The sequence below is a fragment of the Camelus ferus genome, chromosome 8 (genome assembly GCF_009834535.1).
Source record: "Camelus ferus isolate YT-003-E chromosome 8, BCGSAC_Cfer_1.0, whole genome shotgun sequence".
NCBI classification, from domain to species: Eukaryota; Metazoa; Chordata; class Mammalia; order Artiodactyla; family Camelidae; genus Camelus; species Camelus ferus.
In genome coordinates, this window is record NC_045703.1 from 59346638 (window position 1) to 59362414 (window position 15777).

At 42.3% G+C, this 15777-nt stretch overlaps 1 protein-coding gene across 2 annotated transcripts in view; it reads left to right on the plus strand.

The window, feature by feature from the left end:
• The window catches only part of UST (uronyl 2-sulfotransferase), a 385158-nt gene that overhangs the window by 335242 nt on the left and 34139 nt on the right, over positions 1-15777 (plus strand). For both annotated transcript variants that reach the window (XM_032485118.1, XM_032485117.1), the window contains exons 6-7: positions 1780-1877; positions 3711-3868. In XM_032485118.1, coding sequence (XP_032341009.1) covers positions 1780-1877; positions 3711-3868 — 256 coding nt within the window. The remainder of the gene's footprint in view (positions 1-1779; positions 1878-3710; positions 3869-15777) is intronic.

The window sequence follows — 15777 nt, forward strand, 5'->3', positions numbered from 1 at the left end:
ACATTATAATAAAAGCTAATGTTTCAAAAATAAATAAAGTAAAGTTTCAATGTGTTCCCATCATCCATTACGTCTACCAGCATAAACAACTCCTTTTAACAGCTGGGTATTTATACTTCCAGATACTTTTGTCTTTGTGTAAACACAGACGTTTATTTTTATGTTGTCTTTCACATTGTCCTGTAATCGATTTTATTTCATCTAAAAACTCATCATGGACACTTTTCAGGACAGTGCATATAGACTCTCCTTATCCTTTCTGGGTGCCCAGTCTTTTATTGTATGAATGCACCATAACTTCTCTGTGACTCAGTTCCCCGTTAATGAACATATGAGTTCTGCCATATTTTGTTGTAATAAATTTTGTAGCGATGAATAGTCTTATACATACCTTTCTGTGTGTTAGGTTCTTCTTAGAAAGATATTTGGGGTCTAATATGATGCATTTTTAATGGGTTTTCATACACAGTGAGGTGCCCTTAACTACCCTTTACTTCACGTGTGGCTGGATGGGCTGACGTACACCATTCTGTTTGCTTCTAGTGTGTTCCTCCTTGGGAACTGTGCACCTCTGTTTCCCACGGTAGGCGCAGGTACTTAGCTAGAGTGTATTTTTTGCTGAATCTCTTTATTCCAGTTGAATTTATTATTGTAATTGTGTAATTTATTTAATTGATACATAAACCAAAAAAAGTATGAGAGGGAAAAGAGAAAGTTGTTGTAAAAAAAAAAAGTTTGTTGTGTTTTTCTGATTCTCAACTTGAACTAAAAAAAATTTTTTAATAACTAACGACCTACCTCAATCATATCAGATATAGTGGCTTCAACTAACTCATAAATTCCGTCAACCATGTGGCCATTCTTACTGAGTTACATCCACTCTTAATCTGCCTTGCCAGTGTTGTCTCTGGAAAAGCATCGCATAGCTGTTAGGTTTGTTTATAAACTGGGTTATCTTCTCTCCTTAGAAGTACCTAAGAACCAGACGTGTCTTCTCTGGTGTGTCCAGTGTAAGCTGGCTTGATGAAAGTGGATTTTTAGCCCTTGTTTTCACCCTCGGGCCACATTGTAAGCTCTAGTAATCCTGATGAAGACACCACGCTCATCCTTGTAGAAGAGAAATTTCTATCTGAGAATTCCAGATTTTCTGTCTGGAAATCACAACTGTTGCCTTTAAAAGTGAGAGAATGTCTGTATGCAAACATCCGGTCACTTTCTAACCAAATATAACACTAGAAATGGTTTTACAACCCCTCCAAAATTTACAAACCCTTTATGTGATTATTGTAGGTGCTTAATTGTTTGTTGGACCTATAGATACACAAGGAAACACATTTCTACAGGTTGGCCATAGAGGGATCTCTGATTAAGTCTGAATGATTTAAGAACTAAGTCATACTGAATTCATTCAACAAATATTTAAGTGCCCACTGTATACTTCCCAGTTTCTCGTAACTGCTAGGACCACTACAAGCCACAGTCAGCAGAACTGCTCCAAGATACTTGTGATCTAGCTAAAGACTTCAGGCCACTGGAAACACAGAAATTCAGTTAACAGAACAAGCACTCTCAGAAATGCTCTGACTGTAATGTGCACCTGGCCAGTGGAGCAGGATTCTGCAAGGAAGGAAAAAAGTCTTCTCGTGAAATCCATCAGTTCTCTACGTCTTCTCAAGGCTTGCCGGTGTCATTTAAAAATCAATTTTCTTACACTGTGTGACATTTGACAGAGCACTGCAGAGACCACGAGACATCTCACTGCTGTGTTTTCTCTTCTAGGATATCAATGAGTGTATTCTTGAAAACTATCCCGAGTGTTCCAACCCCAGGTTATTTTACATCATTCCGTACTTTTGTGGACAGCATCCCAGATGCAGGTAAAGACTGAAACAGGCTGATGGCATGCAAATGTGGACAACAGCGGCAGGAAATCCACCAACTGGATGGCACGGGCATCTTTTGCATCCTCTGTCTTTTGGCCTTCTGGAATTCTGTTTATATTTACTGTTAATCTTTAAAGATCACACTTGAGACTCTGAATGTCCAATAAATAAAGAAATTAACAAATCAAGGTCTGACAGAGGCCTTGGCAACCACCCACAAAGCTGTGTAGCTGAAATGCCCACCAAACTCTTCTTTTTGCTTAACACACAGCTGTCGCTACCCAGCCCACGAGAGAGTAAAGAGCAGGGGGGAGCACTGACTGTGCTCCATCAGGAACTGTCCTTGCCTGTGTGGTGTGTCTCACTGAGTCTGAATCACTGGATGCTCACACCCTGAATTCTAGAGGGCCTCTCTCCTGAGACATACTCAGTAGAAAGAAAAGAAAGTACTTTCTAGTGATCACACCTCAGCCTTACTTGGATGAAGGACCTTCTTTAGAAAGTGACTTAGACAGTAAGGGCTCTCAGAGTGGGGTCCACCCACCTCCTGCATCCGCATCCTAATCACAGTCTCTGAGGTGGGGCCCAGGTTTGTGACCACCTCCCAGGTGACTCTGGTCCAGCTGCAGTTGAAACTCATCGTACTAGGCAAATATGTAGCCTCCAGAAGAAATGGTAGTGAGGATGAATATTATCTTTGCTCGGTGGAAAATAAACCATGCTGCCAGAAGTGACATTTTCCCCCAAAGGAGACACTGATTAGAAGGTTACTGTGTTCTTGAAGAGACCAGGGGTTGTGGAGGGGAGGGGGAGACACAGCTATTTCCAAATTGCTACTCATTCATGGTATGTTTTGCCTTCACCATGATTACTGCTTAGTTATTATGTGTATTGTCATTATGGATGTTTTGCTGGATTCACTGCTTTGTTTATGGTCAGAACTCTGGGACTAGAAGTGTCAGTTTTCTGCTTTATCATAAACGCTTGAGTTCAGGAGGCCCCCCTCACCCACCCTCTCCCCAGTAATAAATGCCTCCTGGTACACGGTCAGTGCTTCAGAGCATAGGAAGATTTGAGGCCAGATGACTCCTTTTCTGTCACAATGAAGATATTCATTCCAAAAAACAGGATTCTAACTCCCTAAAATACTTTTAAAATTTTATATTTCCTAAAATTGGGGCAAGTCCTTCTGATGCCTCATCTAGGTGCACACGGGATGATTTTCAAAACCCTTTCAAGATGGCACCTTGTTCCACCTTGACAACAATTATTTGAGCTCACGTCAGTGTTGGCTCAGAGACTGGCCTTACTAACAAGATCACGCTGTTTTCCTTCTGTAATTAAAAAAAAAAAACAAAAAACACCAGATTTGTCTTTAAACTCTTCAAAAGAATGAGAAGATTAACAAACATGATCTGACACCTGTTTTGATTTCTACAGAAGAAATCAGTCAGTTTCACATTTCCAAACTTCTAATTTTACGGATTCGGTTTGGTCCTTTTTCTAAAAAGACGTTCTAGTCAGTGTTTATGGAGACTGAACTACTCAGGCCTGTATTCTTCTTCTAACAAACATTTAGGTGGGGCACGCTAAGTCCGAGGCCCTGGCACCACACACAGGTGAGGGTGACAGAGGTGAGACCAGGACAGGAACAGGGGCAGGGGCAGCTGGAAGGCTGCTGGAAGCACTACACCTGGGCTGGTCCTTGAAGGAAGTGGGATTTGGGCTTTTGCGAAGGGATGGGGGGTTGGGAGAGACCATCAACATGCTGTTGCTGCATTTCGAAAACCAATCTTTGACTCCCAAATCCTTTTTATATCCATAAAGGGAGCCTGGTGAGTGGGCCCTGGAAAGAGCAAAACTGAACGTGAATGAAAACTTCCTGCTCGTGGGGATCCTTGAAGAGTTGGAAGATGTGCTGCTTTTACTGGAAAGATTTTTACCTCATTACTTCAAGGGTGTGCTCAGTATCTACAAAGACCCAGGTAAGTCCGTTTGTGAGCGAGCGCTTCTCCGTTCTGGGGGTTTCTCATCTAGAAAAGGATTCAGGAAATAAAGGAATGAAATCATCTCTTCCGTTAGTGAAGGAAAGTTCCCCTGGCTTCAAAGCAAAGTTAGAACCACGAGATATAGATGCCAAAACCTGGAGTTTCAGGCCAAACACAGACTCACCATGTTTTAAAGGCCTTCCTCCTTTAAATGGTTTAAATGGTTCCATTCCTCCCTTTGGAGAGTGAAACTGGCAACATCCCCATTGGCCTTGTCCTGAGCGTGTTGCTGGGGTGACCCAGCGAACAGGCAGGTGCGTGTCTGAGTCCGTTGATGGGAACGTGTGGGAGTGGGAGGGAGCCACCGTGTGAGGAGGTATCTCTGGTCCCACTTCCATTTGACAGAAGCAAATCCTGGCACAGAGAATAGAAAGCAGCCCATTGAAAATACAATTATGATTTTATTTCAACAAATGGAGTGGTTTCCAGATGGAAGCAAGAAGGAGAATGCAGCAAAGCAATTACAAGCAGTGTCCCTGCAGATAGGGTAACTCTCAGAAATCCATTGTTGCTTTTTCTCATTGTCGTTGTGTCCTGAGAGAAAGACAAAAACACTGTTTCTTTCCTGTTCTCCTTCATCTACGGCAGCAACAACACCACCTAGTCACTAGTCTGTTGATGGTTTTGTTCTGTTGTCCTGAAATGAGAGGCCTGTTCTGCCTGGTAGGAGTAGTGAGCTGTCGATATTTTTCTTAGTCATGTTTTCTTTAGGAGCTAACATCATAGTGGTGTTAAAAGGCCAAAGTAAATAAGCAAGTTAATTAAAGAGAGAATAAGTGGATATCTGTGATTGGAAAAGTGTTTATATCAATGTCCCTCATAAACACACCCTTGATTTGGACAAATAACCGAGCTGTTCCAGTTCAGTAGCACCACCTAGCATCGCGACATGGAACTGTATACCTGATGTTAACCCATCACCTTCCTTCTATCTGGGGACTTGAAAGCTCAGGTGTCCAATCCCTTTCCCTTGTATTTTAAATGCTTTCTGTTACTAACATTGTATTAGTATTCATTTTCAACTTATTTCCATTACAAATGTAAACACTGGAGCCACAGGAGGGAATTTACTAGACTTTTGTGGGCTGTCCTGATCGCCAACTACTACAAAAGGAAAAACGTGTAATTCCAAATGACCGCCATACTAACTTTGAGGATGTAAGTTCATTCATAAATTAACTGCTTTGTTTTTTCAAAAAAAAAAGTTTTTACTTAAATATTTTATGAGCAATGATGATAAATACAGTACAAACTTAAATATTATTATCTTTATTAGGCATGAGTAACAAAAAAAATAGACCTCCCATTAAGAGTATAGTACTGTGCTCTCAGAGTTCATTTGCATCGCAGTATTAAATCTGACGATATTTACATAGAAAGTTGAAACTGGCCTGTTATTCATGAAGAACAGTTCTTTAAAGAAAGAACACTGAGTTGGGAGTTAGACGAGACTTTTTTCTGCAGTAGTTCTGCCCATAGGACTCAGAGCAAATGCAGCTTTGGGAGGCTGAGCGCTGAGGTCTGTATTACTATGATGCTGAAGTATCATGTAGAACGTTGTAAGGCTCCTTTTCCTACCTCTTGTTGGTTAGCACAATTATAGGGTGCTTTCCTCCCACCCCCAGAAAGTTCTAGACAGTCCCCATTGCTTTCGTAATTCCCAGGTTTAGTTACGGAGGCTCTCGCCACCTAGAGGACACGAAGGATCCTGGATGGAGGGGCATTTGTGCAGAATCCGTTCTTCCCTAAAGCTGGTGACCTTGAAGTGATCGAGACAGGGACCCCAGCTCACTCTCCGGTCACGATGCCCCGCCCTCTCTGTTCTCACCGTGTGCATCTCTGTGGAGGAGATGGGATATCACAGTGATGGGAGCACAGGCTCTGGAGTAGACAGCCTGGGCGTTAAAGCCCCTCCTCCACTTAACCGATAGCCAGAGGGAAGGGGTAACCCCTCTACCCCTCAGTTTCCCCAAATGTATAAGACGCATAAACAATACTGGGTTGTTGTGAGACGTACCTGATCGGATCCATGTAAAGTCATTGGCCCAGAGCTTAAGGTATGATGTGTTCAATAATTAGCTATTAGCCTGCCAACAGCATTACCGGAGAGAGACGGGGCCTGTGTCTGTGAGAAGCTAGGACTTAAGCTCTCTGTGTAACTTCTACAGGAAAGAAGGGTCGGGGGCAGGGAGGGAGGCAAGAAGGAAGGACAGAAAAAAAGAAAATGATGACCCTTCACTTATTTCATCAGTGATAGCTGACCTATGACTAGCAAATCGAACGCCTTTTGGAAATAGTATTTCTGACTTAGGAGGAGGGGAACAGTTATATTCTGGCCAATATCTTATTCCTGAAACAACCATAGGGAATAAGCTTAATGGAAATATTACTACAGTGACATGTTCAAGGGCTGAAAATCACACACCATCCAAATTACTGAGGATTTTTAAAAAATCATCTTTTTTTTCTATGCCTGAACTCTTACCAGAGATATGAGGGACTTAAATTTCAACTTTAAATGAAACCCACTGTTGAGATGCGATTGGGACCAATACCATTAACTTGAGGTGAATGTTGAATTTTTCAGTCTATTATATATTATGTTATTTAGTAGATATAGGATGGGTGTACAGTGATTTAATGGCATTTTTATTTTAACTAAGACCCTAAGATTCAGTTCTTGAAAAACCTTTAGTTTATTTTCTTTATGCAGAATTACTTACTTCAGAACTGAGTTAATGTATTAAACTTTGTCCAGCAGGTGGCAGTGTCTCTCCATTTTCTCAGGGAAGTGTATGTGTTTCCTAACAGTTTGCATCTGCAGGCAGGAGTTTACAGAGTGCTTGAACACAGATGTACAATTATGACCAATTTGGGGCCTAAAAATGGGATCATATCAAAAGGGTTCCAAGAACAATTGATTGAAGTAGTCCAAAGTGCATTATATGAGAACCAAGGGAGTCAGGGAAGGGGGGATGGTTTACAGTCAAATAAGTTTGTGTGGGTTAAAAAGTTTATATACCAGCAACTCTGGTTTTATAAAAATCATCCATCATTCCACAATTGGATTAAACATGCTGTTTTTCACTTTTCATTTACATTTTTGCTTCCCACGTCTTATTATTTTTGTGCTATAACAAAACCCAAAATATTCTAGAACCTCACAGAGATACAACTGATGGTCAGGAGAAATTCAGACCATCTACAGACACCAATGAAATTGTTAAAAAAAAACTCAATTATCATTTATAAAAATAGGACACCCCCACTTTGTTATTGGTCCATGTACCATCAATATTCTCCAAAAAGATTTGTTTTTCACCAATAATGTCCTAGGCTCAGGTTCTTTTTGGGGTGTGTGTGTGTGTGTGTGTGTGTGTGTGTGTGTGTGTGTGTGTATATATAATATATATAATTAAAATATAGTCAGTTTACAATGTTGTGTCAGTTTCTGGTGTACAGCGTAATGCTTCAGTCATACATGAACATACATATATTCATTTTCATATTCTTTTTCACCGTAAGTTACTACAAGATACTGAATATAGTTCCCTGTGCTATACAGTATGAACTTGTTGTTTATCTATTATATATATATATTAGTTAGTATCTGCAAATCTTGAACTCCTAATTTATCCCTTCCCATCCCCTTCCCTCCCCACTGGTAGCCATAGGTTTGTTTTCTGTGTCTGTGAGTCTGTTTCTGTTTTGTGAATAAGTTGTTTTTTTTTTTTTTAGATTCCACATATAAGTGGTATCATATGGTATTTTTCTTTCTCTTTCTGGCTTACTTCACTTAGAATGACAATCTCCAGGTCCATCCGTATTGCTGCAAATGGCATTATTTTATTATTTTTATGGCTGAGTAGTATTCCATTGTATAAATATACCACAGCTTCCTTATTCAGTCATCTGTTAGTGAACATTTAGGTTGTTTCCATGTCTTGGCTATTGTAAATAGTGCTGTTATGAACATTGGGGTGCATGTATCTTTTTGAATTAAGGTTCCCTCTGGATATATGCCCAGGAGTGGGATTGCTGGGCCATATGGTAATTCTATTTTTAGTCTTTTGAGGAATCTCCATACTGTTTTCCACAGTGGCTGCACCAAACTGCCTTCCCACCAACAGTGTAGGAGGGTTCCCTTTTGTCACACCCTCTCCAGCATTTATCGTTTGTGGACTTTTGAATGATGGCCATTCTGACTGGTGTGAGGTGATATCTTTTATAGTTTTGATTTGCATTTCTCTGATAATTAGCGATATTGAACATTTTTTCATGTGCCTATTGGGGTTTTTTGTTTGTTTTTTTGTTTTTTTCTAGGCTCAGATTCTAATCATGTTGATACTTCGTTGTGTGTGTGTGTGTAGTATGTGTGTGTGTGTGTAGTATGTGTGTGTGTGTGCGTGTGCGTGTGCATCCATTCATGTTCAGACAGCTAAAGTCTTTGTTATGCAGCACGGGTATCTAAGTGAATAGTCTTGCATCAAAAAATCAGCAACAGTTCCTAAATAATAATTTGCATAGCAGTTTGCACTTTCCTATAGATGAGCTCATTTGCTTCCTACACGAATCCTCTGAAGCTGAGGAGGAGAAAGAGTCTTTGTCTCATTTTCTAAACAAAGAAACAGAGAATCAAAGGGTAGAATAACTTACTCACAGTTATCAAGTCCCAGTGACCACAGTCATTCAAGCTTCTGTCCCTAGAACCACCACAAACTCCATGAACCTGTGACCCACCACATTTTCTTCATGTCTAATCACTAATGCAGAGGTCAGTGAGTACTGAGTACTCTTACAGATTGCAGTTGAAAATAAAAGCTTAAAAATAAAATCTGTAGATTATCTCCATTCAACATATGGTCTGATTTTATAGTAATAACTTTCCAAAAATATTTCTCTTCTATGAAGACTAATATTTAAATAGCAGGCATAATCTGAAAATACCAGAAAAATTCAACAAACGCTTTCAGCAAATGTTTAAGTGTCTGCGATACACTCCAGTCCTGAGGAACGGCCGTATAAAGATAAGGGAAACTACATCTAGCCTGAACGCCATCACAGACAGGGCCAGAGGAGAACTTCCTATTGGAAATAGTTCTGCCAGGCCTTGAAGGGTGCAGAGCTGTTCACCTGCTGGATGTGGAAGGAGGCACGTTAGGCAGGAAGAAACAACATGAGTGCCCGGGGGTGTGCGGGCACAGACGTGCCGAAGTGTGGGAGGCGTGAGAGGCGGCCCAGCCCACCTCGGCCCTGGCCTGCTGACCCTGTCTCTTGGAGCTGAGTGCCCCAGTGCCTCACAGCTCAGGCACGCTGCTGCAGAGACAGTCCTGCCCAAGACAGGAAAAGTATCCGCAGCCTCAGATCTCTACATGGTGCAACCTGGAGCTGAGTCACTCATACCAATCCCAGGAGTGGTGGCCAAGCCACAGCTACCAGAGGGCCATGTGTCGCCCCCCACCACCTCCCAGTTGCCCTGCCCTCTGCCAAGCCCGACCACCACCCAAAGGTCCCTCACTTCCCAACAGTGTCAGGGCTACTGCCGGGCCCCAGGCCCCAGGGGCTGGGGTGCTTCCTCCCTGCTTTCTTTCGGTTTCTGCAGCTAAAGCCCAGCCTCCTTCTAGGCCGGGGGTGCCCATCAGCTCCAGTTGGCCCCGCCCGGTCCCTCTGGGGGGCCCCCACCACACCTCTCCAGATGTCATCTACTGTCCGGCCTGCCTGACCGCCTAGGTCCCCCTCTCTGCCCACCCGCACGGACTCCCCCTCTGTTGCCGGTCACTCCCTGACTCAGGGATGAGCTGGCTGTGGCCCCCAACACCGTCTCTGGTCTTCCTGGCCTCCCTTGCTGAGAGCCCTTGGGATCGTCCCTCCAGAAGTTACCCCTAGTCCCCACCTCCCAGCCCATGCACCCTGGGAGATGATCTCTTCCAGGCCCCAGCCGCATCCTCTGGAGAACCCCGGATAGCCCCCGCAGTGTGGCCAGGCATGAGATGAGGTGTACTGTTTTCTCTGTTATGATTCATCTCCCCAAAAGAATAGCTGGCTGGTAATATCTGAGTGTGTGGTGGAGGTCCCAGCATTCTTTGATGTTTAGAGGTGAATTTCTCCTACTTGAGAATTTAATCACTTCTACTTTGAGCAGTTTTTAGTTGACTTTGACAGTAATATTGCTGCGTTGAGTAAGAGGGTGGAATTAGTCACCACAAATTTCAATTTTTGGACTTTCTTGATAACTCTGCGAAACTGAAATGCTTCCAAAACCCTGGGCAAAAGAGATTAGAGATCGGACCCCAGAGGGTGACAGTTGATCTTTTAGTAAAGATCTTCCTGCTCCTTTGTGCCCAGACTGCCAAGGTTCCTGCCCATCCCAGGGTCTTAACGTGGTGATGTGGACAGAGCCCTGGAGAGAGAAGTTCAGAACTGTGTGCCCTTGGCTCATGGCCTTGCCTCGCTGACATTCTTTGCTTATAAAATGTACCCCCAGCTGGGACGAAGTACAGTCCTTACCCATTTTGCATGACTCAACATTTTACAATGGAAGCTTCTATTTTTGTTCAGCTAAATCTTGTTCAAATAAAAATATCATTTCCTGGTCTGTATTTTTTAAAAATATCTCAGACATTTTTATCAACATATAATATCCTAGCTTTTCACATCTTGCAAATGGCACTGGACTGTGAAAGAATGCAGTGAAAAACTGCAAATATACCTGTGGACAGAACACTGCTGTTTTTAGTGGTTTCTCATGAGCTATATTAAGCACATTAATTTCATTGTCCACAAACCCGTAGAGAAATCCAGTTTAATTCCCCACTGATGAGAGTAGGAAAGTTTTGCTTGTTGAGTGGGAGTTTGAGAACTCTGACTGGAAAGTCTCACCTCCCTGGTTTTTACAATATGCTTCTAGGTGCCTCTGTTGCCTTGTCATGGCCAGATACCACTGGAGCTATTTTTCAAAACATGCTTTCCGAGAATTTTACCGAGAATTTCCGAGTTTTCAAATATATTTTATATATTAAAGTAAAGCATGTATATAATTAAAACTCAAACAGTGCTAAAAGTCATATAATGAAAAGCAGCCGTTTCCTATTTCAGTCCTCTCCATCACAAAGTCTGGTTTTGCAGAGGCAAACACTTTTGCACAGTTAGCTGTTTCTTCTGATAATCACCAGATTATTTATAACTAGTGTGCACAGGCTTGTTTTATTTCTATTGTTTTATTGTCTTGATTTATTTATTTGAGACTTTATTTAGTTCTTTTATTTCGCCATCTTTACCTCTACTTCCTCCCCTCCAAATCTTCCTAATATGGCTGTATCCATGTTTTACATGCACCGTCCCTGTATACATTACTGTAACTGTATACATTTGTTCAGTGTTGATCCAAGTAGCACACCATCTTCTTGTTTAATTTTTTACATAACTTACTGTTTTCCCTAGAATTGATTATTGCCTTGGGTTTTTTTTTTATTTGTTTAGGTTTATTTATACCTGTCAAATTTTTCATATGCGCCATTAGATCTATTGTGTCAATATTACTTTTGATATTTTTTCAATATTATTACCAGATAAGTATGTCCATGCCATTTCCACACCACCAACTGCTCCATCCCAGGACCACTCCCCTCCTTCCTACCCAGAGCTCTAACTTCCTGTTTCAATCTGGGCTGATTACTCAGAAGCTCCCTGGAGAACTTCCTTTTACCATTTTACAGAATATATTGTCTCCTTGTTCTCCTGAATCCCATGAATTCTATTTCTTGATTTAATAACTCATTTTATTCCAAGATATTCCCAAGTTGTTTCTGATAAAAGGTGCATGGGAGGCAGTAAATTCCTCAAGTCATTGCAAGTCTGAACAGCTCAGTGTTCTACTACCTCATTTGATTGCCAGTTTGGCTGGGTGGGGATTTCTTTGTACATGCACTCCATTTCCCACATCTTTTTCTCTGACTTTCTCATTTTCTCTCTCCTGGAGCCTTCCCTTTATTCCTTTTATGAAAATTTACAAAATGCCTCAGTGTTCTGAGTATTCAGTAGTTAACTTTTAAGCTTAAAACTCATGTTTTTCATTTCTGGGAATTTTTCTTGTTTTACTTCTTTCCTGATTTTACCATCACCATTTGCTCTGTTTCATTTCTGGAATACTGTTGGTCAGATATTTGGACCCCTAGATGCAGCCTCTCTATTTGCTTTATTATTTTTTCCTCTTAATTTCCTTCTCTTCAACTTTTTCTCTCTGGATGAGTTCCTCAGTTTGTGTTCCAATCATTCTATTGAATTGTCTCTCTTCTAAGAACTCTTTTTTAATCTTCTTTTTTTCTTGCATAATATCTGTTCTTGTTTATATGGTACAATACCACCATAAATCTCTGAAAATTACAGAGACTTTAACAAGTGTTTTTGTCTATTTCTTATATCATCTATGTTTACTCTGGCTCCTTTTCACTGTTTTGCTTAGTTTGGGCCTCTCTTTTTCAGTCTGACATCTTTCCTCTGGTGATCTATGTCAGAATTCAGAATATTTGAGGGTGAGGCATGAAAGAGCTCATGGAAAAGTTCTATGCAATAGAGGAGGCTTATCTACTAAGGGACTCCACTTGGGATGATCAAGCAACAATAGAAATTTTGCTGGGAAAACATTTGCTAGTGATTTTAGGTCTTTTTTCTCTGGAGTTTATTCAGTTTCCCCTACTGAAGAATTCCCCAAACATCCTCTTGGGGGATGGGAGATGAGGTGGGAGTAGGGGAGCAGGACACATATCTGATTGCTGGCCTGGGAACAGGAGCTGAAGGTCTACGTTTACTGCCAGTCACTTAATTGTTCTTATTTTAGCCCATGCCTCTCCTTTCTCTCCTCTGGGTTAGCAAATCAGCCTGGAGCCTCTGCCCAAATTCTTTGGAGGCTGAGCCTAACAGGCAATGGAGAATGCATCAAGATACCTGGCTGCATGCAGGTGTGGAAGCTCCATCTCCCAGGGGTTCTGCAGGGTGAGCTGCCGCTCCTGGTGTTTGTCCCCCCTCTGCCAACACTGCAGGGCACGTCCTCCAGCTCTGCCACATCCCACGTACTCCTCCAACCACTATTCCTCTTCCAGAACTTGGCTGAGGTCTGTATTCCATTGATCTCCTTCTCCAGTTCTTTATCCTTGTGAGCTTGCAATCTTTTATAAAATTATCCTTTACTGTCATTTCAGTGACATTTTTCAGAGGAGAGGAGTCGAAGGCATGTAGTCAGCCTAATGCCTGTAGCTGGAAATGTCCTACTTGAGCTTTAAGATTCTATTACCAGCCTTGTGTTTATTGCTTCCAGCTAGGTCTGTTATATGTGTTCCTTTCACGTGATGTCTGCATAGCCATGATGTGAATCAGGCTACCGTAGCTCAGCCTTCAGTCTGTATCTTGGGATTATAGCACCGATGAAATTTCCAAAACAAAACAAACAAAAAACCAAGATGCCTTGATGGTAATTTATTAGTTAAACCCCAGTGGGTTTTTACTGAACGATGTTGCTATGATGAGGCTCCCAACTATTTTTTTTTTAATTACCTGGAAGAAAGATCAGGGCCATGTTGGAGATTTATTTGAGGGGAGAGAATGTAAATTATAAGAATTGATAAAAAGACACTCTCATGATCAGAGGCAGTGCCCGACCGTGCTGCGATACCATTCCAGCGTGACTTGGCAGAAACACGCGCCACTGTTTCACGCGCTGTCGTGTGCCGTTTCCCTAACCTAATGCAGGGAGAGCGGCAGAGGGATCCCAAGCCTGGAGAGCCCAGGGCCTCGGTTCCTGGACGCTGTCAGTCAGCCCACGTCCAGGAGAAAAAGTGGCCATTGAGAGGGCTTCTCGGCAGCAGCTGCCTTAGTAGCAGTAGCAGCAGCTCACATAACAAATGTTTCATGACGAATGCAAACAAAAGCCAGCTCTGAAATTCCAGCCACGCCATATCCAAGCCAGTTCAAAATCATATAACCACTCCGTTCGAGTTTTTTCCCCTGTCTAAATGCATTCCATATGAGCCGTGGTGTTAGGACTGCTGGGATCTCCTGCATTCGCTCAGAAAGCTGTTTTTAAAGCCCAGACTGAAAGGAAAGTAAGTCAGTGGGAAAACAAACTCAAAGAAAACACTGAGACTCAGGTGTGGGAAGTGTGTTTGTTTTCCCCAGCCAGGCGTGCCGCCCGGAATGAGGCTGGAGGCTGGGAATCTCTTAGTGCCCGTTCTCCGAGGCCTGGGAGTGGGACTGTGCTCCATTGGGCCCCTGGGTCTGCACTGGCCCTGGCCCCCAGTGAGTACCGCTTCTCAAAGTGTGGTCCGAGGACCGGTGCCAGCCCATAAACTGTTTGCTGCTAGCCCACGATGAGATAAGGCAGAAACTGAGAGTTAGCCTTTAGAAGCTTTGATGGTAATTTGGCATGGCTCTGATTTTTTTTAAAAAAATGATTCATTCTTATTGTAGTTTACAGAAGTATCAATCTGAGATGGATTATGGGAGAAAAAAATCAGAGATTATTTGAGAAACAGTGTTACAGATTCTCCCACTGGCTTGGGCTTCCCAGGTCAGCGAGTTGGAAGGCCATCCAATTGACACGACCAGTCGTAAGGCATTTGGGGCTTATAAGGCTCTGTGATTCTTCCATTTGGCTTTGCCTTCTTGACAAAAGAATAGCAGTGGTTCATTGTGCTTGTGGGTTCTGGGTAGTTTTCACTGATTCCTTTGGACTTTGCTGTATTGTCTACCTTTACTATAGTTCTCATGCATCGCAGATGTCACAGTGCAGTACGTCCCGGCACCATGCTCTGTGCTCTCCATGTATCTTCCTAATCGTCACACTGGTGCTGCAAAGGAGATAGTGTTATCCAAATTCTACACAGGAGAAAACACACCCAGACAGTTTAAAGACTCTATCCGAAGTCTCACAGCTGGTGAGAGGCAGAGCCTGTCTGGGTCCAAACCCTGTGTGTTTCCACCATGCTTTGAGACCTTCTCCACGTTCCTGATCAGAAAAAAGAAGATAGTAGGAAGGGGGACAACTGAGCAGTGGTGAAACAAGAGGAAACTGTCAGGATGGCCCCTTCGGGCAGGGCTTGCTCATGCTTGGCCATTTGCATGAATTAGAGGAGTTATCCTTTTGGCGTTTAACTCTGTAGAGACTTCTTGAAAAGATGGACCATAGTTGCTTCCTTTCTGATGCCCCACGGCACCCACTGTAGAACACTGTTCAGCACATGCGGTGCCTGGCTCTCCTCCCATCCTTCCCTCTTTTCTGAAGCCCCAGTCTGGCAGAGTTTTGGGAAGACCACCTAAAGCACAGCTAATTACTGAGTGTTTCTGGGACAAATACCTGGAAGTATCTGTCTGCGTGACCAGATGTCCCATACCTCCAATCCCTTAACCTGAAAGCCAATTAGAGGATGAAAATATTTTTGCCACTGCTCTCTTTTTCATGCAGCCCTGAACCTTTCCAGTTCGAATAATTCAAACCTCAGCTATAAAAAACTTAAGTTGCTTTTTTAATAGAGTATTGAAACAAGTTTTATTCCATTAGTACATCAAATAGTTTCATCATAGAACTTTAATTTTCATTTGTCTGATTATTTGTTTCCCTTATTTTGACCTGATTTTCATCTATATTATTAATATTTTCTTGAAATATATCTCCAGACACCAGCAGATAAGCATTGTAAAAATAAAATCTTATTTTTGATGTAGGTCAGTCAATGAAAGGTCTTTGATTCAGTCTGTCCTCTGCATGTGTCCCTGCTAAAAGGTATGCCGTTTTCCTGGGTACCGACAACTCAACTCCATGGCACAGCTTTTTAAGGGCTCAGAAGCATCCTGGT